The sequence below is a fragment of the Echiichthys vipera genome (genome assembly GCF_963691815.1).
Source record: "Echiichthys vipera genome assembly, chromosome: 8".
In the NCBI taxonomy this organism is placed as follows: Eukaryota; Metazoa; Chordata; class Actinopteri; order Perciformes; family Trachinidae; genus Echiichthys; species Echiichthys vipera.
In genome coordinates, this window is record NC_139833.1 from 24,823,424 (window position 1) to 24,847,896 (window position 24,473).

At 41.7% G+C, this 24,473-nt stretch overlaps 1 protein-coding gene across 1 annotated transcript in view; it reads right to left on the bottom strand.

Annotated features, from left to right (window-relative positions):
- The window catches only part of LOC310950310 (exostosin-1a-like), a 43,831-nt gene extending 23,029 nt beyond the window's left edge, over nucleotides 1–20,802 (bottom strand). The window contains exon 1 of the mRNA XM_083918030.1: nucleotides 19,001–20,802. Within this exon, the coding sequence (XP_083774156.1) occupies nucleotides 19,001–19,953 (953 nt within the window). The 5' untranslated portion in view covers nucleotides 19,954–20,802. The remainder of the gene's footprint in view (nucleotides 1–19,000) is intronic.
- Nucleotides 20,803–24,473: the final 3,671 nt, after the last annotated feature.

A 24,473-nucleotide genomic window follows, 5' to 3' on the forward strand; every position in this document is an offset into this window, starting at 1 on the left:
GGCACCTTTGGCTCACTCATCTTCCCCTGGTTAATGAGTTCAAAGGCAGCGTTATAAAACATTTACAGACGCACAGAGGGGGGTCTACCACAGTTCTACATGACCCCAGGTTAATTCACCTAATTACTATGCTTTGATTCTATTCTGCTCCTTTTTCTTGTTTCCCTTCTCTATATCTTCAGACCTCCTTCACCAAGAGAACCAAACAGCAAAAACCTTTCATCTTTGCAAATATATCTCTAAATATACACCCTTAAGTTAATTCCGTCGAGTGCAACACATAGTAAGCAAAACTTATTAGATTTATAAACATCCATCAAGAAATGTTTGTATCGTAAAAAGAGCTGCTGAATTTCACAGAATCGTTTAGGAGTTTAGAGGAAGCTGCCCACATCTCTAATGATTCATCCATCAACTTTATGAGGTTGATGAGAAGGATGCTTTGAAGTGGTCTCCAGATACCAAAAACCAGAGCAAGGGAGTGTTGGAGTTAATGAAATGACTGTTGTTAATGGAATAACCATTAGCGCTGGAATGTTAAGGCTATCTTGTAAAGTCAGGCAAAATAAAGATGTTGGATCAGACAGTTTGGGTCAAATGATTTCACCACAATGATGGGTCAGGATTTACCCTCTTTTGGCAATAGCTGTGAATGACTGTTAAGGGTTATATACATTTACTTAGAATGTAGCCATTTTCCAAACAGGACATTAGGCCTTGGTGAAGCTCTTAATGCTTTCATAGCCATTGGGAAAACAACAAAAAATTCAACAATATTTCACATTTGTTTATCATTCTGCATCAAAGGAGCTCCCCAAGAAACTTTATGGGCCTTATGCTGACAAACTTACATATCTCTTGGTTTAGCTATCAACCACCAACAACATGGCTCCTCATAAATTAATATACATGTCACACAAATCCAAGTTATGCGTGTCTCATCTGTGCCAAAATTGGAAATGGAGCAGATTCATCTGAGCGGTCTGTGAGCTTGAAGGAATTCTGTTGAAAAGCCAGTGACTGCCTTCTGCTGGAGATAGAGCCTAGCGGGTGCTGCTGTAGCAGTGTCTGTTCTGCACGCGAGATAAATCCAGATCAGGAATGTGTCTGATCCTGGGCCAAGCAGGGACGGATGGAGGAAGAGATAGAAGGATGTGAGAAGGCAGATAGTGATGAAGAGAAGAGAGGGATTGAATGACACAGAGTTGGAGGCTTATGTGAAGGGAAACACGAAAAATGCAATGAATGGATGAGAACCGTAGGGAGGCGAAGGGAAAGGTGGGTGCGATGTAGGGAAGCAGGAGAATAACAGAGGCAAGGGAAACAAAGGAGGAGAGAACAGAAATGTAATCAGCAAAATGATTAACAAAAGAATGGACACAATTATTGATTACCAGGGTGAAGAACCCTGTCAGCTCACAGACAGCCTCCTGCCTTAAATGTCAAGGCAGCCATGACAATAGCCATGACAGGGAGAAGGGGGCTTCGTAATGCCTTTCTTAGTTCAGAATATGGGATGTTGTCAGCTGAATGTGCTATCACTGCACCATCAAATGGACTTGTGGGCTGTGTCTGATCTGATCCAATCCATCATGCAGAGAGGGGGATTTAGAACAGCCTGACTACCGAGGCTGGCGTCTGGACTGAGAAGTCTCTTTAAAAGCATTTTGTGTTTGTTTGTTTGTGGGTGTGATTTGGGACAATATCAGAGGGGTAATGCTCCAGCCAAACTGGTGGACCATGGACATGAGTGTATCCTTTGTGAATGTGTACAGACAAGGTTTTTTTTTAGGACATACCAGTGGATGGCTTATGCAATTGTTTCAGAGGAGAGGAAATATATTGGAAGTAAACTAATTTTGGATCATTACTAATACTTTGCTAAAATAGTACTAAGTAGTCACAGTGTGAAAAAAAGAAATTCTGTATAGAAAAAAATGATGCATCAGGATTGATCCATAATTGTTTTAAATCTCATCGCAGCCCTCTGAATCCTAATCAAATTAAATTGTGAGGTGCCTAGAGATTTCCACCCATAGTGGAGTGATAGACCAATTAATTGTGTTGCTCTCTAAATATCTGCATCAGCCATTAAAAAAGAAAAATGTACTCGCCGACCACTACATTGGTGTTTAGTAAATTATCCCAAGCAAGTGAAACATTGTTTCTGGGGAAAAAAAGATACTGCTGCCAAATTAACACTGCCTTAACATTGTTTACCTTCATTATATTGGGGAGGAGGCAGACATTTCAGAGACGGACATCTACTAACTTAAGAATAAGAAAATGGATGGATGGATACCACTAGAGTTGAGCAAGAAAATATGTCATAACTTGGGCGGACCAATCCTTTAAAAAATCAATATGAAAAGAGAAAATTGAGTTAATCCAACCTGCTGATGACAACCAACCTCAAATGCAATGGGAGAAGAATGGTTGTAAGTGCAAAGCCAGTGTGAAGTAATGAGACGAGCAGCTTCATTCTACCGCTGAGAGAGTAAATTTGTGTCTCGCCAAGTCGAGCCGCCAAAAACGAAGTGTAAACACAGTCTTTTAGCTCTCAAGAGGCGAAAGATGATTACCTCACAATTACGAGACCACAGAGGAGAGAGAAGCTCAATTGCATCAGTGACGGAAAGAGAGATTACAGGGTGGCAGCAGTACTAATGATGATGGGGAAGGGAAAAATACTGTGGTTTATCCCAGAGGATACACACTAGCAGGAATGTGTGGCGCTTTGCTAAAGCATGGGCAATGCTCTTCAAAATTAAAGATAAAAAAGGGATATCTCATTTGTTGCATGTTGTCTGCTGCTTAGTTAAACTTATTTTTCTCAAAGGATTGAAACATCAACATCCAGACTGATATTCAACAGGTCTATTTCAGTAAAGCAGGACTATGTTGCACATTTCAGTTCTGCATTTGTGTTTCTATTCTTTCCTGGCAGGAAATACTACCGTACTAGGCCTGTCAAATTATTGAATCATCAACAAACATGGTAACAATACAATTGGCTAAACACTTGTAACTTGTATTACACATGTATGACGTTGCATTTATGACCTGCACTGACATTCCTGTACCACAGTCATTCTAATAAAGGCTTAAATTAAATGGAGGGCCAGCTTTGCCATATGCCACTGCCTACGTTTTAACCTGTCTTATAAATCCTCACTCACTAATGTGATGGCCATGGGGGAGGGTAGCCTAATCCTACACTGGTACCATGATATACCACACACAGACACCTACTGTACACATCTGCGGAGCCTATTACTGACAACGAGTGAGAACCTGCTGACTGCACAAGCTCAAGCCTTAAAAACTATTCATACACTTATTACAGAAAGGTAAAGTAAATGAAAGTAAGGGGATAGCGTTCTACTGATCAGATTTTTTGGCAGTTTTTCAAGCCTTTACTATACAGCACAGACAGGAAATGGGGTGAGAGAGAGAGAAGGGGAGACATGCAGCAAAGGGCCGCAGATTGGAGTCGAACCTGTGGCCGCTGCCTCGAGGACCTTCAGCCTCTTTACATGGGGCGACTGCTCTAATCACTCAGCCACCAGCCACCCCGAGAGCTAGGCAGATATTTAATTATGTACAGATATTAACAACAACCAAATATATTAAAACAAATGTGGTGAATTCCATAATTGTATAATGTAACTAAAAAAGAAAATACCAAAACTGTTGCCCAACAAAGGGTGTTAAATGGGTGATACTGTCAGCCTTAAACGCATTTGTTGTGAAGGTAGGCAAGTGTGAGGACAAGACGGGTTGATAAGGGTTATAATTACTGCTTAAAGTACCGTCATACCCTGTCCCATTCATCGCCTTTCATTTAGCAGGACATGCACACCACACTTAAAGTGAAATTCCGGTGTAAAATCTTCCATACCTACTTCACCTATACCAGCTCCTCTCGTAGTAAAGTCCATTCAAGTAGATTACAAATGCAATCCAAAAGGAAGGAGCCCATTGATGATTTATTCCAGCAAAACACGTAAAGCTTGTGGTTTGATAGTTATGTGAAATATACGCAAGTTAATAATGGATGGTAAAAGGTTTGGAAAAGTCCCACAGCATCTTACTGCAGTGCCTGAATGTCACGCAAGAGGTCAGGGGGGAGAGGTCAGGGGTCAGGGGGAGTGTGTTGCCTGAAGACCCACAGGTAAAGATGACTAGCCTGCAACTTGAAGTGAAGGGAGACAGAATGGTTCGTGTTCGGATCTTTCCCAGCTGCGAAACAAAAAGGAAAAAAACTCAAATGAAAGGTTACAACCCAGAAACTTTTCATAGGCTGCCACTGTGGTACGATGACCGTGCTAAAAAAACAGCTTATTGTTTGAATCTGGACATTGAGACGCCGATCGAGACACTTGTGTCTGCAGCAAACATTTGGAAAAGGACGACTTCATAATTCCTAGAAGAGCTTCTGACCCAAAGAACCCAAAGAAGGCATGCTTGAAGAAGAATGCCAGTCCACGAGTGCAGCAACTGGCTACGGATAGACTGGAGGTAAAGATCTTTCACCAAACTGCCACAAACCACAACGTTTGCGTGTTTTGCTGGAATAAGTCATCAATGGGACCCTTCCCTTTGGATTGCATTTGTTATTCAACTTGAATGGACTTAACTACAAGAGGAGCTGGTATCGGTCGAGTTGGTAAGTCTTTCAAAACACTCTTTTAATAAACTCTGTCACTAACTACATTGTTGGTGCTTCGGTTAACGTGTAGGGACTCTTATCATGCTACTGCAGAGGTTTGGTGTTATTTGGAACAGTGTTAGTGGTTAAAAAAGATGTTTTAATGCGTTCAACTCACCGTCCTAAGCTAATCCGTGTTTGTCGCAACTGGCTATTAGCGACTGTTAGCGTCTGTCCCGGATTTCTCCATTAGCAGGTCTTTCACAAAATAAATTGTCTCGATGGCTTATTTGATGAGTGTATTTGCCTAAAAAGAACCTGGGATGATTTTACACTGAAGTTTCACTTTAAAATACAGTATTAAAACAATGCAAACAATGCCAGGTTCCAACTGCTTGTGTACAGGGTTGCGTCAACTGTCAAAGGGCTGCAAACATCAACTATTTTAAGTATTTACTTTCTCCGCTCCATCTATCTGCATACTGTACCCTGTTCCTTCCACTCAGCCAAAGAAGAAACCCACAGCATCTGGAGGAGTATTTAGGCAATCTGACAACTAAAGGCATTTAGACCAATTATTACTTTCAGGTGGGGTAGCCCACCAGACATCAAGAACCTCTCAATGTTGCAACCAAGGACAACTTGACCTGATCCCAGAGACAACAGTACCCTCTGAGGCAGCTGAATTCCTCGTCACAGACACTCTGGCCCAGAACAAAGCATTAACATCTGTTAATGAATTCCAGGTCCAGCAGTGCTTGCTGCTGCGGGCAGGTAATTAGTATGAACAGAGGGAAAGATCAAAGACAACACTTCCTGTCTTGCCCCCTGGTTGTGACCTCACAAGGGGAAGTCAAAGATTTCACCGGGTGAGGGAAGGAAAGAAACTGTATGTAGATCAGCTAACAGGCACAAAATCCATTCGAATTTGAATCACAGAAACATAATTTGATAAAACAGAAAAAAGGTTCACAATCAAAAGCTTTGAGTCGCTTTGTTTACCACCAATTCCACATTCTACCTCATTTAGCTATTCTGTTTGGTTTTGTTCTTGACATCATTTGTTGAGTCCAACATTGATGAGAGTATAAATGGGAACCTAATCTGTTAGGGATTGAGTTTCAATGGCCACCCAATCTGTTTAATATGGCAACAAAGAGCAGGTTGAATAAGGCCACCATTTCATGGAAGAGTTAAGGCTATCACATACTGCGGGTTATCATGATGTGCGCCTCTTACAGTGCCCGTTGAAGCCCCTATCTGACAAAGTGGCGTCCAAAGAGGACAGTGAGATAGCATATCTGTGTGTGTGTGTGTGTGTGTGTGTGTGTGTGTGTGTGTGTGTGTGTGTGTGTGTGTGTGTGTGTGTGTGTGTGTGTGTGTGTGTGTGTGTGTGTTTGTGTGTGTGTGTGTGTGTGTGTGTGTGACAGAGAGATTTATCTGATGATCCAAGTCACTACCCAGCCAAGCCCAGCAACATGGTGGCGGATAATTTCTCAATGCTGCCAAATGTGGTTACACAAACACAGCACAACATGGTCCCCGAACGGTGGTGATGATGCATTGCCAAAATACCTTTGAGAAGAAACAAGGACAATCACACTCATGAGTCCCAACTCTAGGATAAAACAGCCAGTTCCAAATCACCAAAACAGACATATTAAGGCTATGTATTATTGTACTGTAATCCCCTCTCCATTCCAGAAATAATACATGAAATATAAAAAAAAGTTGTGGCACCGAGTCAAGAGTCATTTGGAGACTATGTCCATGGGCTTGGCAGGTCTATTCTCCACATTGACTGAAGGATTAAAAGCCCATAGGATTTGGGTGGCCTTCATTTTAGAGTGCTTCTTAATTCTGCATGTAGCTCTCACAACATATTTCATTGTACATGAGGGATAATTGAGAAAGCCCCTGTCATGCCAGGCAAGCAACTTATCTGAGTGTTTGAAAGGACTGGAAATGTGCCTCATGCGACACGCAAACACTATCTTGCTGAATGGTGAGTCACTTCCATTAAGTTACATCTTTGTCCCTAGATGCTCCATCAGTGGCACTTTTGATGGCTTTGGTAGAGGAACCTATCAAATATTAATTAAATCCAAGTGTCATTGCTTAGCTACTTAATCAAATTCTATATCACTAAAGGCCTGGTCCAACTTTTTTCATACATAATCAACCAATCGCATTATTCATATTAATGGATAGTGTAGGAAATTAGAAAAATATTTGTGGGGCAAGTTTCTGTTTTTTTAATGTGAAATGAGATAAAAATGCATATAGTCATCAACACGGTGTGCCAACACAAGTAAAAAGAAAGCATTCTACTATTATTATTATCGTCAATTGATTAACATACAAAAGCACCGTTTTGTTGTATGGGAGTGTGTGTTAGGGACAAAAATGGAAATTAAATTATGCAAGATTTTGCCTATTGATCACATTTGTTAGTGGCATTCTCAGATTTCTTGAGACATTTTTGCCCTATGCCACCCTTAATTTCTGACATTGGCACCAGAGCTTGTAGAAAACAGAGCACATAGGCATATGGTTTGAAGATCAGAAAGCACTTTTACAACAGCCTATTACCCTACTACAACAGCATCTTTGACACTTACGCAAACATGCCAAAAAAGCTGCCTGCGGCTCTGAAACCCTCTCCAATCATGCCAAAGTGTTAAGACACCATAAAAATGGATTTTAGATAAATTACTGTCCTTAATGAAGGTCACTCCGTTCATCTCCATCATCATAAAGTGCTGTTCCTGTTTCATTACCATTCATGTTTCACTTTATTCAGACCCTACCACTCTTAAATCCAAAAATTGTTTGGCAGCACCCCCTAACCCCTGCCTTACTGTTTCATCTAGCCCAACTTCATCACATCTGTCAAGGGGCAAGGAAATGGTGATGTGTGCCTCCACATGATGACAGAAATGCTCTTCCTAGAATGGACCACACTCTGTGCCTGGCACGTGGACATCCCTTTCCTTAGTCCACTCTACCAGCATTCCAAGTGATATACATCACCTGCACATGTCTGCCAAGGACAAGATATATATCATCCTGTCAGGACATGAGAGGGAGGGAGCACAGCAAACAAATGGTGCTGCCCTCTGTCCTGAACAAGTAGCCTCCAAAGAGAGTGAGTGCAGCTAAAACCCATTTAAGCAAATAGAGCATATTTGAATTTGAATCAGAGAAAGGGTGTGTTAGAAAAAGAGAGAGGCCACTCAAGCACATGCTCAAGTACCAATACTGCCCCAAGTTGCCTCTTGAATTGAAGGTAATGTCGGTCAAGCCAATTTGCAGTCACTGGTTGTAAATAATGAGTGATGAGATGTTGACATTGATGGTAATACCATCTGTTCACCCTCAACCACCCTTTAAATAAATCCTGGCAGTGAAAAATGAGATGGCAATAAATTGATAGGTGAGTAAAATGTATGCTTCTGGGAAACTGTCCACTTTCAGTAGCTTCTGGGATTAAGCAGACATACAGCACGAACATGAATTCATCCACACAGCACCCTAGTTACCGTATAAGAAGACAAGTAAGTGCATTTGATTCGGCAGATAACTATAAATTATCATACAATGAAACATCTAAAAAGGTATTTACAGTTCAGATGGTTCAGATGACATTCATCCAACCATAGTATCTCTTCTTTATAAACGTTACAGTAGAAAGTGATGGGACTGAAGGTGATGACATCCTGCACAGGTCATCAGCTTCCCTGAAATCAATGATATTGGGAGTAATCCAGATGGGCTTTAAATCAAAAGGTCAGCCCTTAGGGTCAGCCCCCGGGGCCTCCGTCTTTACTCGGAAGTCAGCGTCATATACAGTGTTTTGCATATGACACTGATACGAAGAATAACAACGCTGACCATGTGATAGCCTGGCTACTTAGTTATTTGCTTTAATGCATTAGTTTTTTTTCCTAGCTTTCACGTACCATAAGCTCTCTAAATATGAGCGGTTTGTAATCCCCCGGCTCTAAAGGAAACTGTATCATCAATCTAGTTCAGCCCTTAACACAAAGCTACGGACCATTAGACCTATAGGATAAATAAATCCCCTCTTATTCAGTATTCATTAGTCAGAAGCTGCACTATACACATCTATTGGTTGACATAATTTACGTACTATCACATAACTACTTAAAATCCAAGCCATTGACCAAGAAGAAATGTACAGAAACCACAAAAAAAAATAATAGAAAAGTAGATAACTCAGTGTGTCACTGACATACATTTCCTGTACTATTGTCTATCATCATTACGAAAGATGAACTAGAGCGGACAAAGGTATGAAAGGTGTTCCAAATCACAGCATTCAGAAAAGTGCATCTGTCATTGTAGTCAGTGGCTGATTGTGCCAGCATTTTCCTTTGTGGGACTCAACGTGTTTACAACCTTGGAGACTAGACTGGGAAAACGAGCAACCAGAGGAAAGAATATCAGTTCACGTTGGAATTATACAACATTCAGGTGTGAAATTAGAACCATAAGTTAAACTGACAATACAACACATTGGAGATACAGTATATATTGCAAAATGTAGTCCAAGAGCCACTTCGGTATTGCTTCTGTGATAGGTTACAATACATTATACACTTGAGGAAAGGGGCATAGGCAACAGATGCCTGCATATAGCCACTCTTGTCTTCATTTTAAAGATGAATGTAAGCGAGAACATACAATTAATAAGTTATAGTTGGAACTGAGTGACAGTAAGCACCCGTAGAGAGACCAAGCACAAGCTGGGAGACAACAAATGCAACTTCAGGGAACAGGAAATAGCATGGGGGACTTGAGTTTACTTAGCAAAAAGAGTTGTTGCTCCCTCTTGTACACAGTCACTGTGTTGGCATCTAAAGGCCTCTCACGTGCTCCACAACCTGCTCTTTCACTTTTATACAGAAACTGGCCAATAACGACACCGCACGACACATCCCAAACAGTATTTAAACACTGACTGTTCCAAAATTATTGTGTGGCCATGTAAGTGTAATTTTTAGGCCTGCATCGATAAGGAGCAAACATATAATCTGTGCAGGGTGGTTTTGAGGTTTACCAGACTCCTTTAGGGCCTGCTCTGTCATTCAGGGCCAACTGTCAGAGCTGAGCTATTAAAGTGGAAAAGCCTTCCAAGGGGTGTCTTTTCATGAACTGAAGTCACAGAATTTACTAATGCACATCTCATCTCATCTTCAACCGCTTTTCCGGGGTCAGGTCGCGGGGGCAGCAGCTCTAGAAGGGGAACCTAAACTTCCCTTTCCCGGGCCACATTAACCAGCTCTAACTTGGGGATCCCAAGGCGTTCCCAGGCCAGTGTGGAGATAGAATCTCTCCACCTAGTCCTGGGTCTTCCCCGAGGCCTCCTCCCGGCTGGACGTGTCTGGAACACCTCCCTAGGGAGGCGCCCAGGGTGCATCCTTACTAGATGCCCGAACCACCTCAACTGGCTCCTTTCAACGCAAAGGAGCAGTGGCTCTACTCCGAGTTCCTCATGGATAGCTGAACTTCTCACCCTAAACTACTGCACAGCATTTGGAAATAAATCCGCCAAGCCCACTGCATAACAGAAACACAACTTAAAACAATTTGACCATCTTAATAAAGAAATCTCCTCCATTAGACAAATGATCTGCCAGTTCTTCCAAATGACAACAATATCAGTCCAGAAAAATGGCCCGTGTATACTGCATCTCCTCAGGTATCTTTATTACACAGAAGCTCAGTGATTTATTAGCCAAAATAAATGGATACTGTACTGTAAACCAAGCAGATGGAAATTAACACATGAAAGAAAAAAACTGAATATCCCAACCATAAACCTAAGCAATTCCTTGTTGTACAATACCACAACTCAGTGTTTCACTAACCTCTCCCACAAGACAATTTTTCAATATGGCCAGGGGGCAGCTAAAGGGCCATGACACACCAAACCAACTGCTGCCCACTGGGAACCATGGGGAGGTCGTTATGCGACTGTGGCCGAACATGACCTGCAGTTTTGCAGTATGTACGGTGATCAGTATTAGAAGCAGTTGGTGAAAGAGCCTTTTGACTAGTTTTTCAGCATTTACTGAATCAGACATTTCACCCTTTTAGTGCAAATGTATTCTATACTTTCCCTAGTTTCCTCATCCTCTTTGCCAAACAAATGGCAGTGATCTTAAATATCCATTGCAACACAAACCTTTATCAAACAGTGTCATGTGTAACTTTTCGTCAGACATATCCGATAAAATAGTAGTCTCAGCAAAGAACAAGACCATGTAAACAGACTTGCAGTGACTTGCTGATACGGACATCAACCATTATTCTCTGTCATACATGCACAGAACACACATGAATGTAGGTGGTGATCTCACCGTGGGCTTTAGCATTTGCATTGATTTTTGTGTTAAAATGCAACTTTTGGCTGGAAGCAAACAACAAAAAAAAGGACGGCAAACTAAGAAATATCAAAAGTTAGGCTACCAAATGTGCAGGAACTCAGAGATCGACCATCCTCCCCCAACTATTTTAATTTTCCCCAAGCTCTATAAAGCCTGCATCAAGTTGGCTAGCAGCCCTTTGCCAGGGGCTTTGGCCAATACTGGGGATTAAAACCCTGCAAGTCTATAAATACACCTAGCAGGCCAACGTCAGCAACCAGCCATCTATTGCACTCACCTCTCACTGCTGGATGCCTGGCATGAGTTTTTCTTTTCTTTTCTGCTTCTCTCTTGCTTTTACTTTCTTCCTCAGCCTTTCTCAGACTCTCACCGCTCTCTCTTTGTGTTCCTAATTTCCCCTCCAACTCACTGTTTGTCTTCCAGTCTTCTGTGTCTCCCACTCCCCTCATCTCTCACTCTATCCGTCTTGTACTCTCTCGCTTGGCAGGGCCCCTTAATTGGAAACAAGCTGTGAGAGGGTTTTGAGGTTGAGGTTAAAATCACATCTGACCTGCCTCCTGCAGTATCTATTCTTCTCTTCTTCTCTTGGCTGTAAGATGTGACTTGAGAAACAAATTGGAATTGTCTGCAGTCTAAACATAGTCATAGTGTATTTTTTCCAAGAGGCACCTCTTAATTTTCTTATGAAGTTTGGTGGAAGTTAGATTTGCACCTTATTAATCCTAAAATGATCTTTATTTTGTTTACTTTTGTTAGTCATTTTATTGTTAAAATGAAAATAAAATGTATTTGTATGATTAATTTGTCTTTTGTAGTTAGTTTTTATGAAAAAATAAATAAATTAAAATCATAAATCGAAAATTTAATATTTACACAATATCACCCAGTCCTACTTGCAAAACAAAAATAAGGATGTAAATTGAAACGTGTAACTGACAGTGTTAGGAGTAATGCGCTACAAAAGTACTGTAATGCATTGCTTTCTGTTGTGAGGCATTACAAAAAAAGGTAAATATACAAAAACCGTGCCTTCCCAATGTTACTGATAGAAGGGATGACGACTGCAGCAGCAGCAGACCCAACGTTGGACAAGAGGTAAGGAGACTAATGGCAGACTATATTGTTGAAAATATGCTGCCGGTTTCTAACAATGGATTCTCCAGCTTTCAGAAAACTTGCCGGCAAGATCCCCGTCGCCACTATGACAAGGTAAGCCATCATTGCCTCAACGGGTTAATTGTTACTGGACTATTTACTATAAATAGCCATCAGAACAGAGACATAATGTCAATGTGAATCATGTCAATATTTATCCAGATAAAATATTTAAAAAAACTTGTTAAATACAATAAACAATATGATGATGTAGTGTTATTTCATTCGTTGCACAGAGAGATTTTTGCGTAGCACTTTTGACATATGTAGAGCTCTGAGGGTGTACTGTTGTCACGCTTTTGACCATTTCCTCTGTGCTTTGACTCCTTCTTGTTGCAAGTATCAAGCAGCGTAGGCTAAAACTAAATGAGCCACAAGCAGACACACATAACAAAAGTTAGTATGTTATCTAAGCTGTTAAAAGACCATGACAGTTCAAGATCAAAGAATAAGGGTGTAGAAATATTATACAATAGCAAAAATACACTAAAATTGCAACCAAAACAATACAAACAGACAGTGCATCATGTAATGCTGTGTCTAGAGGAGATAACTTAATTTTTTCATTCAAAAAGGCCACATATGTAGATACATAGTGCATCCAAAAAAAACATCCATTCCAAGCCAACATCTGGAGAATAAAGTCCAAACTATTACCCAAAAATGACATGGCCACTACATGGAAATTGCAGTGAGAGGCTGCATTCAGTCTGTCACAACTTCCTTGTTGTCAGTGGGAGAGGATAAGAGAGATTTGGTGGACAAAGAGCCACAGCCAGGCATAGAAACTATTACTTCCACCCAGTTAGAGCAGACTGTACTGTCTGACCCACAGGGCTGTATGACAGTACGGTGCAACTCACTCAGAATTATACATGTCAACCTGCATAGAGAGCTCAGTACTGCCCACTGTACATTTGCATTTGAGCAAAATGTGTAGATATTTTTAACCCTGCTTTATGTGAGATGATACTATGTGGAATGAGCAAACATGAAGTAGACCTATCGATGTTAAAATAGTTGACACATTTAAAAGTTGGCCAATGCCGTAACCCGAGTCTAAATCTGTCTGTCCAACAAACTGCTGCTTAATGAAAGGAGATATTTTAAAGAGCTCAGTCCATTTAATATTTCCCATATTTGCAGCATGCTACAACAAGCCTACTCCAACTAGTGTGTTGTCTAAAGCCCACTACGAGCCAAAGACACTTTTAATTTGGAAAGGTGACATTTAGCCAAAAACTAATATCGATATCCTTGGCAATTGGCTTCCTTGACTGTCCCACCCACATATTTGGCCCCTCAAAGTCGTACCCCCTTGGAGAGCCCTGTAAAGATGGGTGCCAGGCCAAGGATATAGTGCAGGCCTTGGTATGATTATCGACTGAAAATAATTCTGCTTTTTGAGACTGATGAACCAGTCCTGTCAGACATAATGTTAACCATTTGGATTCCCACCATAAAAAGGCAAAACCCCAACTTGCACTCCAAAAGGACTCGATAAAAACCTCATTGTAATGACATAATTTTCATGGTCCACTGTGCTTGTGACTAGTGCAGAGAAAGCAATTAATTAATAAAGCACAATACAGGGAGAGAACCAGGAAAATTGTAATGAATATAAAAAAGCTGCTCACAATATGCACAAATGCAGCTATACCACAGCGCCTAGAGGATTACACTGATTACACTTGAGATAATGGGACCCACCCACCACATCTGGAGCAACCATATACTATATCACTTAAAAATAATCTGAAGTTATAAAGCAGGTGTGACACCAAAGTCCAGTAGAGGTCAAATGTGACACTGGGATATTATTGCATACACACATTAAAACAAGTCTCAGTAGCCTCCAACTTTGTTCTTTGAAACCACAAAGAAAACCTGCAAGATACTTTTACCAGACCCGGACCAAACAAATTTCTCATAAAAAATGTAGATCTGGCCCAGAGATGCACTTTTCACTTTGCCTTTTTGTTGTACACATTACCCATACCCATAGCAATTGATAGTTATGAATACTTTGGAATTTAAATTTAGACTTTATAGTGAGTATCTACTCTGCTTTATTCTATTTGTATATGAAACCTTATTTGTGTATTCTTCACTGAAAGTCCAAAGACATGCATTTAAGAATCATTGCCCTTGACCAAGGCCTGTGGTGATCAGATACAACAGATTAGAAGTCCACACTATTAACGCATAACCCATTAAGACTCAAGTCTGCCTGGAAAAATGCCCTTTAAGCATTCTTTCAAAACAACCTCCCAAAACCAGAGGTTTTTCTGAAAAACTGCATAGAATGTCACCTCTTGCCAATGTTATATTCTGGGTTATGGTTGGATTCATTGTAAATAATGCTGTAGTCTGCCTCTATGAATCGAAGTTCTGCATCTGGCTTTGCCCGGCCTTCCGCTGCTTGTCCATGTATTACCGCGCTACACGCGATAGCTTGAGACTCTTCGGTAACTGCTTTCTAGCCTCTACCGGCACTTTTACCAAGCTCATTGAGATGACTAAACACATTGGAGAGAATCAACCATAGGCCTGCATGTTCAGCTTCACACAGGAGACAGCGGAACAGCGGGGCCCCTTGGACGGATCACCAACTTGCTGGCAGGTGCAACTTTTGGAGCCCCACAGGTGATTGGACAGACATGGAGGCCAGGCTGCCTGCCCGTGGAGCTAACGTAAGCAATCTGCAACTAAGTTATAGTTTGTGCGTCCTAGACCCAGCATCAGTCAGACCCAGATGAGGAATGTATGCGCACTAAAATCGGCGACTAGCAGACCTATCAGAATGTTTAGTTTAGTTAGCGTTTTTTTATTAGTTTCTGTTGTTTGTTAGCACTTTAACTTCAGTCAGGTGTCAGTGTGTTTTCTCTCTTTACTGACAGTACGCTGTGGGTGGAGGTTTCAGGATTGTTTGCTGGTGTTGTGTCGAATTTGTTACCCAGGCGAATAGCATTTCACATGTGTTCATGGATTAGTGATATACAAGCTGCCTGGAATATGCTTGAATTTCAGATCGCAGAGAAGTGCACGGACATATCCTCCTTCCGGAGAGGAATGTGAAAACACCTCTAGTTTTCTCTAATTTGCTCTGATACAAGTCAATATAGACAATGTCAGACATTTAAGCGGCCAGAAACATAAGACAATTTTTTGAATGGGGGGGCTTTAAAACTTCGATATAAGCCTGCAGAAACTATAGTTTGCAATGTTATCTGAAAAAGACAAAAGATGTGTTTTCTCAGATAGTAATGTAGCCAGATTTAGTCTAGTTTGAGTTTCAAACAAAATGCAAGTGAGACCACTTTTGTATGTGTTTTGGCTAATTTGATCATAATGCGAGTAAGATCTGATCACACAGTGAAAAAAACCTGTAAGTTCATATGTTTCAGCATGATAAAAGTCACAATGATGAAAAAGAAATGGTCAGAGATGGGCTTAGAAAGAAAACTTTTCTATTCGAAACTGTATGCTCTCAGCACAAGGAGATGGTAATGTAGGCATCAGTAAATTAATTTCATTTCATTTAACAGGAATTCTGCAGTGGACTAGGAATCAAGCCAAAGCCTGTTGACTGATAGGGATGTAGCTGACTGAGAACCACTGAACATACTGTAGCCATGCAATGAAGCTAAGCCGGCGAGGGCTAGAGAGATACCCAAAGTCTGTTTCTCCCTCAATGCTACTTAATAACAGGAGGATTAATTTTTCCTTTGCGTTATGGCTCTAATGCCACCCATCTCACTCTGTGAAATCACTCCCTGGCAGCGCTTGGCAGCAAGCAGCGAGCTGGCAGAGAGAGCCAGAGGGAGAGCAGATAGCTCATGTCTTAAGAGTGATATGGAGAATTTTATTCTGCTGAGCCAACAAATGAACCTCATAAGCAGATACCTACCGACACAGGCAGACACAAAGATAGTGAGGCTCAATGCTATGCAAACACATCACGGGGCGTTCACAACAAACGCGATATACACGAATTGAGCAACAACTCTACATTGAAAATCAGTGTAAATGAGGCGATGACACGCGATTCAGGCGGAGGCAGTGAATAGAGAGTCTGGTGTGACAAGATGCGACAAGAAGCGCCCGAAGCGACGCAAATAAAGTTAAAAAATATTGAACTTATCAGGTGACATCGAGCCTTGATAGTCAATCAGCGTTGAAATTGCGGTAAGTGTCATCAAAGTTCTCTGTGACATCCAGGGGCTCACCAAAGCCATTATTGTTGCAGTCCTTGGGGGAAACCAGTCTGTTCCTATGAACATAATATAATGGATATAACTATGAACTGTGGATGGCAGCGAGGTGCTGCATCTATTCTGCCGGAAATCCAGAAGAAGAAGAAGAAGAAAGCGGTCAGTGCAGAGTGAAGCTGAGGAAGAGACCGTTCAGCAGCCTGTACGGCTTCAGAGGTTAAGTCACTGACGGCCTAATCGCACTACAACACAACAGCTCTTTTATGAGCCACACACATCATCTGAGAGCTCATTTCTGTTCTTTTAACAGCATTTAGATCCCTGGTTAGCGCTAGCATAACTTCCATTTAGCACAACAGCAGAGTAGGCTGAGCCGGGGGTTAGCTTCAGTTAGCTAGCCGCCTCAGCTGCTACCTGTGATAGAAGCGAATTAAGCGATAATCGAAAATTGACAAATGTGGGCAAGCAGATACAAGCGGATACAAGTGTTTGAAGCGATTGTATTCACGTCATTCACGTTTGGTGTGAACGCAACATTAGAAATCATGATATGAAAACCCATCAAAACTAGTTTAGGGTTTAGAGACAAGAAAACAACATCTCATTCTCACTGCAATCCATGTTGCAGGCAGGTTTCATAGCAGACCCCTTAACATACACTGAAATCATCTGTTACCCAAACTGAACAAATGACAACACGGTAAAGAGTTGACATTGGGGTCAATCACAACAGGCCTCAAAGAAGGGCAGGGGTCACGCAGGACACGGTTTGGAACCAGGGCATTCCTGGTTGATGCAGTTGGGTTTGTCTGGGAAATGACTGAGCAAACAGGGTCCAGAGTGGCTTCCCCTTACTGGCACCAGGGCTTTGTCCCCACTAATCCACTCCAAAGAACCACAGTCTAACACCCAGCGCCATACAGTCACCAGTAACAACACAGCACAGTCTGGGGGGACACAAAATGAATCCCACTGGCCAAAGCAGGGAAACAGACGCCAGTTTGCTCATCAGATTTGGGCACAGAAAACAGTATGGCTTAACTGTAGGACTTTTGCATCTGCATGAATGTTGACCACTTACAGGGATTATATTACAGGCGTTGTTATATAACTTTTCAGCTTGTTTGAGTGGTAGCAACTTAGCGCATTTACCTGTGTGTAGACAGTTAATAATTAAATCCAATCATGTCGGGAAAGCTGTCTAAAACATGGGATTTCTTTGAAAAGAACAAGGATGACCCCAAGAAGGCCGCATGCAAACTTTGCAAGAATCACTTTTCCTATCACTTGTCCATGAAAAACATGACCTACCACCTAAACATGTAAGTAACGATAGCCTAGCTACCTGCCCATGTTCCAACAGTCACCTTGATGATTTTTTTCTGACACATTAAGAATTATAATCTGAAATAATTTTCCGGTGTCATTAACAGGCATCAGACTTTCACAAATAAAGGTTATAAATTATATTGAATTATGTTGTTCAGTCGCTGAGGATATTGTTGAGGGGGGTTTTATACAGTATATGTATTTTAGGGATCGACCGATACAGAGTTTTTAGGGCTGATGCCGATACCATTTTTTTCTCATCAGCCTATGCCGATGATTCATACGGACTACTTTTACTCCATCAATTTAAAGCATATAAATTACAGGATGATATTAAATAAACACTGGTCGATCAAGAGAATCCTTGGTCAGGGACGGCCCCAATACACTGACAGGCAGAAATGTGGAAATGTCGAGATCAAGAGAAGCTGATTCATCCACTGCTGAATAGCAGGCTTTATAGACAGATGGGGACATCAATTGAATTATATTAATACAGTGGCTCTTGTGGCTGACATTTAAGCAAATCTACTTATCTATGCCTCGTGATGAGTAATTTGGTAAATAAAGTCATGAGTATTTAAAAACAACAAATCGCTGTTGTTCCTTAAAGTGTTTTAATTACTGTGGGAGTAAATCAGATCTGCAAAATGAAAGGGAAGGAAATTACAGAGAAATGGGACACAAACAGCCCTCAGACCAAAATGTATTTAGAAATGCTCTCATCATATTGCCTCACCTCTGGGAAGTATAATGACAAATGATATACATGACACTCCAGCGCTAAACAAAACAGGAAAGCTAAAATTCAACAACAGCATGGCAGCAATACATGATCTGAAAAACTGAAAAATATTCACCGGTGTAATGAATGGGTGTTGTATGAATATGGACCTGATCCGATCCATGCCAATTAAATATACTGCTGTGTGAGTTGACTATGGTAGCCAATGGTTACAGAGCCCATTTAGAAAATCTAAAGTTCAAGCCAAGAGGGAAACAAATGTTCCGTCATAACATAAATGACACTTAAAAACTTACCTCAAAAGTATCAGAGATGGATAGAGAGGCTTCGTGTGAGCTGAGGCAGTCAAACATAATGTAAAATGTTGACAAAACACTTGATAAAAGGACCAGATAGAGCGGAAGAAAAAAACCAAACCCATACAGCTCTATTGTGTGAATTGAAAAGGAATGAGACACTCTTGCTATAAAGATAACAACGGAATAGTACTTACTTGTCATACTCTGCATTGTCTTTATCACAGCGTGCATCTTTGTGCTTTTGCCAGTCCTTCCCATGCTTGCAGGTGGTGAGGAGGACCACATCCTCTGAGTTGTGAACATGATATAAAGCGTTCCTCGTGTCTGAACCTATTCCTGTTAGGTACCTCTTCCCCTTAAAAACAAGCATGTATTTCCTATAAGGGGGGATGGTGTTATGTTTGAGATAGCCCCTTTCCCCTCCTGTCCTAGGGTGGTCTTTAGAGAAAAGAGGGATAGAAACGTCAAAGTTGGGCCTAAAGTTCTCTGTACTGATGCTGGCCTTGGCCAACATGGCGAGGCCTATGTCAAAGCCAAGGTCTTCTGTGTAGTCTGGCCATGTACCAGAGTATAGGTTGAAGATGATGTGGTTTTTGCCCCCATTCCACAGATGAAGGCTCTGGACTTTTGCTTTCAAGTTGTGCACATACTGGGGTGAAAGCTGGTCCCGGTCCAGCGTGTCCAAACTCAGGACAAACAGGCATGCCTGTCCTGGGTCAGGTGTATAGAACATGGATCCTTCAATAGAGGATAATATGTTCTGATAACTCTCTGACATCTTCTCCCCTTTCTGCTGAGGGTAGACATAAACTTTAAATCCATTCCTCTCACACAGGGAGAAATCAAAACAGGACTCCATCCTGCAGCGCTTGCCAGTATAAACGCCCGAGTTGGAGTCCCTCTTCTGCCTGGGAGATATGTGTTCATTGTGATTGTCGCTCCGGTCCTGCTCCCGGGGGCTGAAAGGCTGTAGTGACCCCGGGAAGCGACGCCATCCCGCCCCGGGATGATAACCGGTGAGGCTGCGGTCATCACGGCGGCTGGGCCCCCGCCTGGATAGCGGGACTTGTATCCCCCCGAAACAAAACAACAGAATGAGACACGCGCCGGCGGAGAACAGAGTTAAGTACCGTTTTTTGGCCTGCATGTGTCCTACGATCTGGGATAAGATGTCTGGCGATAAATCCAAGAAGTCCCCAAGTTTCAGTTTCACCAACTCCTGCGGGAACGCTCCGCCATCTTCCCCCGGGCTGCAAGGGTTGTGCGCTAACGTCTCCCACCTTCTGCTTCAGATGCCTTTCACAAGTCCGGGAACTGATCCAAAGCATGTGGGCGATTTATACTGCTCTTCCACCTCGCCTACCCGTCAATAGTTGCATCGACTAACTGACATCAGTTTCTCCCATACCACTGACCCGATCCACTTACAAATGGAAATCTAACGTTAAAGAACCACCACACTTTCCTGTGTATAACATTACCTATACTTTGATCACAACGCTCATTTTTACCACGGTGTTCGTGTTTAGCTAGCCAGAACCAGACGGTAAATACTAACAACAATGCACAGAATGAGTACAAAGTTGAGTTAAAGCAGCAGTGTGTGCCAGACTTGTTGCCTGGGCAGTTAACTATTGTCCCTGCTGGAAACTAGGAACCAAACGGCCACTGGAGCCATAAACATTCAACATAGCAATGACACGTTGCCACGGTTCTTTCAATTAATGTAACGGCATATAAAAGTAACATTGGAACTGTTTGCTAAATCTACACAGCGAATGTCTCCATCGGATTTAGCTAGCTAGCAGGCTAACACACTGGCTAGTTTATGAAAACATTTCCAGTTAGCCTGTTAGCTAAGCGGCTGCATCAAAGTAGCTTTAACGCTGGTGTGAAGTAAAGACAGCCAGGCAGGCTGTCTTTTTCCTCTAAAACCAATGTCTCCTCCTTTGTCAGCAACTTGTCCTTCGCTCTTCCCGCAAAAACGACATGCTCATTTCTCCGTACATGTCTCCAGTCGTGGAAAGTGTTCAAGCGGTGGCTCACATACACAAAAACAAGCGGTGCTGTGGAGGCTGCGAGCCAAAGCAGGTCGGCAGTCCCACCACAACGACCGCTGATGATGATGTGACGTTGTTGCACGGCGCTCTGTGCGTTGCCATTGGTTCGCGTCACATCCGAGGGGGCGGGGCTTCCAGAGCACCCATTCACATCCCGAGAGAAGGAGGAAGAACAGTCCCTGCACTGATTTACCACACAGAGTTAGGAGTTACTGAGGTTTGTGGTTTTCTTATTGAAGCATAGCAGCTCCCATGAGAAATTGAGAAGTATTCTTGAATGCACACGTTTCTGCAATCCATGATAGTTAAGTAGACATATGTGCCATAAGAAGTCGACTTTTTAAGAATAAAATAGTCCAACTAGTGCAGTCTGAAATTTCTTTTTTTTCTTTTGCACTTAAGGGACTAATGTGTTACACTAGAGCAGTGGTGTCAAACTGACCCAGTAAAGGACCACTGTAGCTGCATATTTTCAAAGTTAAAGTCAAAGTCAGCTTTATTGTCAATTCTTCACATGAACAAGACATACAAGGAATCTAAATCTCGTTTCTCACTATCCCATGCGAAGACTAGACAAGATAAACACAAGACACAATTAGTAAAGTGGCATTATCTAACTGCTATAGTAACAACAAAACAATACAATTGTAATAATAATAATAGCAACCAAGCAAGAACACACCTGATCCAACAAATCAACTGTGTGAAAGCAATTCAGGTAATTGAATGAGTCGAGTAAGGTGTGTTCTTGCTTTGTTGGAATGAAAACCTGCAGCCACAGCGGTCCTTTACTGGATCAGTTTGACACCCCTGGACCAGAGGAATATTACGGTTTTCTACTTTTTTTTTCAAATAATGTGTGTGTGTGTGTGTGTGTGTGTGTGTGTGTGTGTGTGTGTGTGTGTGTGTGTGTGTGTGTGTGTGTGTGTGTGTGTGGTAAAAAGTATATGTCTATGGATATAAATTAAAACAGACATATCACTCATATCTCATATTTTCACTTTTTAACATAACTGGGGTTAGGCTGACAAGTGTTGTGCGTAATGATGCAGGATGTACAAACAATTTTGTCCATATCTACTATAATCCATTGCTTCTAATTTGTTGTTCTGTTTGTTTGATTTAAAAGGCAGATGAATATTAGCAGTTGCACCACTACCCTGTGGTGTGCAGTCACCGTGAAGTATCCAGGCAGAGGGCCGGTGGACATGCTTCAAAGAGATTTAAGGTCCAGGTCCCTGTAAGTGATTCTGCAGCTGAGAGAAGGATCTCTGGAATATTTGGGTGTTCGATTCTGAGACATTCTGAGGCTTTCTCTTGACTTCTTGGTTCTTCACTGGAGACGCACCGATCCATTTTTTTCCAATCCAATGCAATACCGATACCTGTGCTGAGCATATCGGCCGATACCCGGTACAGATTAGATCCTGCTGTCGAATGAATGAAGCGTATACCTCGCCATGTGAGTGAGGGCATCAGACGTTATATAAACATTCAGCCTTAAATGTAACAAATTAACACAAATCCTTGACAAGAAACCAGTAGATTTTCATCATTGCTCAATATTAAGAAAATATAACCTGCTCAGTTGGGACAATTTGATTAAATATGTAAATACTTGTCTTATGTACAAGATTATATATGGTTCCACCTCTCCTCCGCTCAGACAGTTCGTCAACATAAGAACACCTGCATACGGGTTCACAAGAGGTGCAGCAAGAGGAGACTGTACTATTCCACTTAGGAAAAGTTATTTTAGTCAGTCTGCATTCTGTGTTAGAGCTGCACTACAATGGAATTCCATCCCAGCACCTATTAGAGACCTGAATAGCTTTAGTTTATTCAGAGCTCATTTGAAGAGATGGTTAATTGGTGCTCAGCTCTGTCAGCACTAACACTTGGTTACACCTTCCTGTCCTCGGTCCGTCTGTGCTGACCCTGTAGCCATCTTCTCTTTTTGCTGCATGCTGTCTTATTGTGGTCTTGTTTTTATTGTGTTGCATGTATTCTGTATTTGTGCTTCTGCTTTGCATGCTGTGGTGTGATGTGTCTTGCGTCTTTAATTATGTTTTATAAATTGATGTTATATATGCTATTTTGTCATGTTTGTTAACTGCTGTGCATGTTTTGTAGATTGCCCTGGCTAGTAATTTTGTAATTTTAATCTAATTTTTTCTATATTCTATATTCTGTTCTGTTTTTAGGGTGACTTTGCCATCTGTCTAGGGACTACAGATGAAAAATAGCCTCTTGGCTAATTGTGGCGCATTTACAGTAATGTTATTAATGTGCACTGTCCCTGTTTTTAAATAAACTAAACTTAAACTTAAATATAAATATACTTAATATTATTTATTAACAAATATCAAAGTGTACATTAGCAGCAAAAAGAAAGACATAACACTTACAGATATAATATGTGATATAATACCCTAACCAGTGTTGCAAACATGGAATTGGAATTACTAGATAGCTGTAACTGTATTTCTGTGTATGACATTCATAAAAATAAAAAAATGACTGGCTCGTAATGCTGGATTGGCCTCTTTAATCCGATATCCAATCCAGCTAATTAGTCAATATCGAGCCGATATCCGATCCGGGTATCGGATATCGGATATTCTTCATCAGCATGCATTTGTCCTGCTGAAGTGCCCTTGAGTAAAACACAGGATCCCTGAGTCATAACAGTGCTGCTCTGTAGCTGAACATGACCTTTGACCCTTCTGTTGGGAGGCTTACGTAACATGATACATTTATGATTTTCAGCCTAAATAGAATATAATAGAAAACATTAGATAGGAATATAGCATTTGCCCTGAGAGGAATTGCACCAGTGAATGAGGACCAGCAGGACAATGGCACTACAGTGCATTAGCCAGGTCTTTTCTGGCATGTAGTAAGCCATGATGTGTTTTCACAGCTGCTCTGGCTGAAAGACTAGAAGTGATTCTGCAGAAGCGGGGAAAGAGCAAGGAGGAATGTGAAGCTACGTTCCTCAGGAGCTGTGGACCAGTTATCTGCACTGCCTCAGTTCCCCATGGACCACTGATCAAAGACAGGGAGGGATATGATGGCCACCTCCTCATACCTCCTCCCTTTCTCTTTGTCTCTCCTATTTCTGTCTCGCTCACCCCACTCCTGCCTTTTCCCTTTCTTACTCTCTATCATCCCCTCTGCTGCTCTCTGGAATTCTCTCCATCTCTTCTTGTATTCATCCATTTAACTCATTTACGAGGGGGGAGCCGCTGGTGATGTGAATAGATAGATGTCCCTCAGCTTTTGCCACTGGAATGGACTGGTCTGTGCATGTGTACTTGTGGCAGTCTCTCACTTTTCAGTCTTTAATGTATAATATGTTTTTATGTTGATGCCTCAATTAAAACGTCTGAAATGTGTTGACAGTGTAGGGACAAATCAACAAACAAATGTAGACAATTGGATTCCAAGGAAAAACAATAAGAAACACGTGTGAGGTTCTGCTTTTGTCTAGCTATTATCTGCGGCTTAATGACACAGTGGAGATGCGGTCTACCTGCTGTTGCATTGTGTTTGCTGAGTTGAGCACTGGCCAGATTTAGAGCAGCAGGGTGACTGAGCCAGAGCA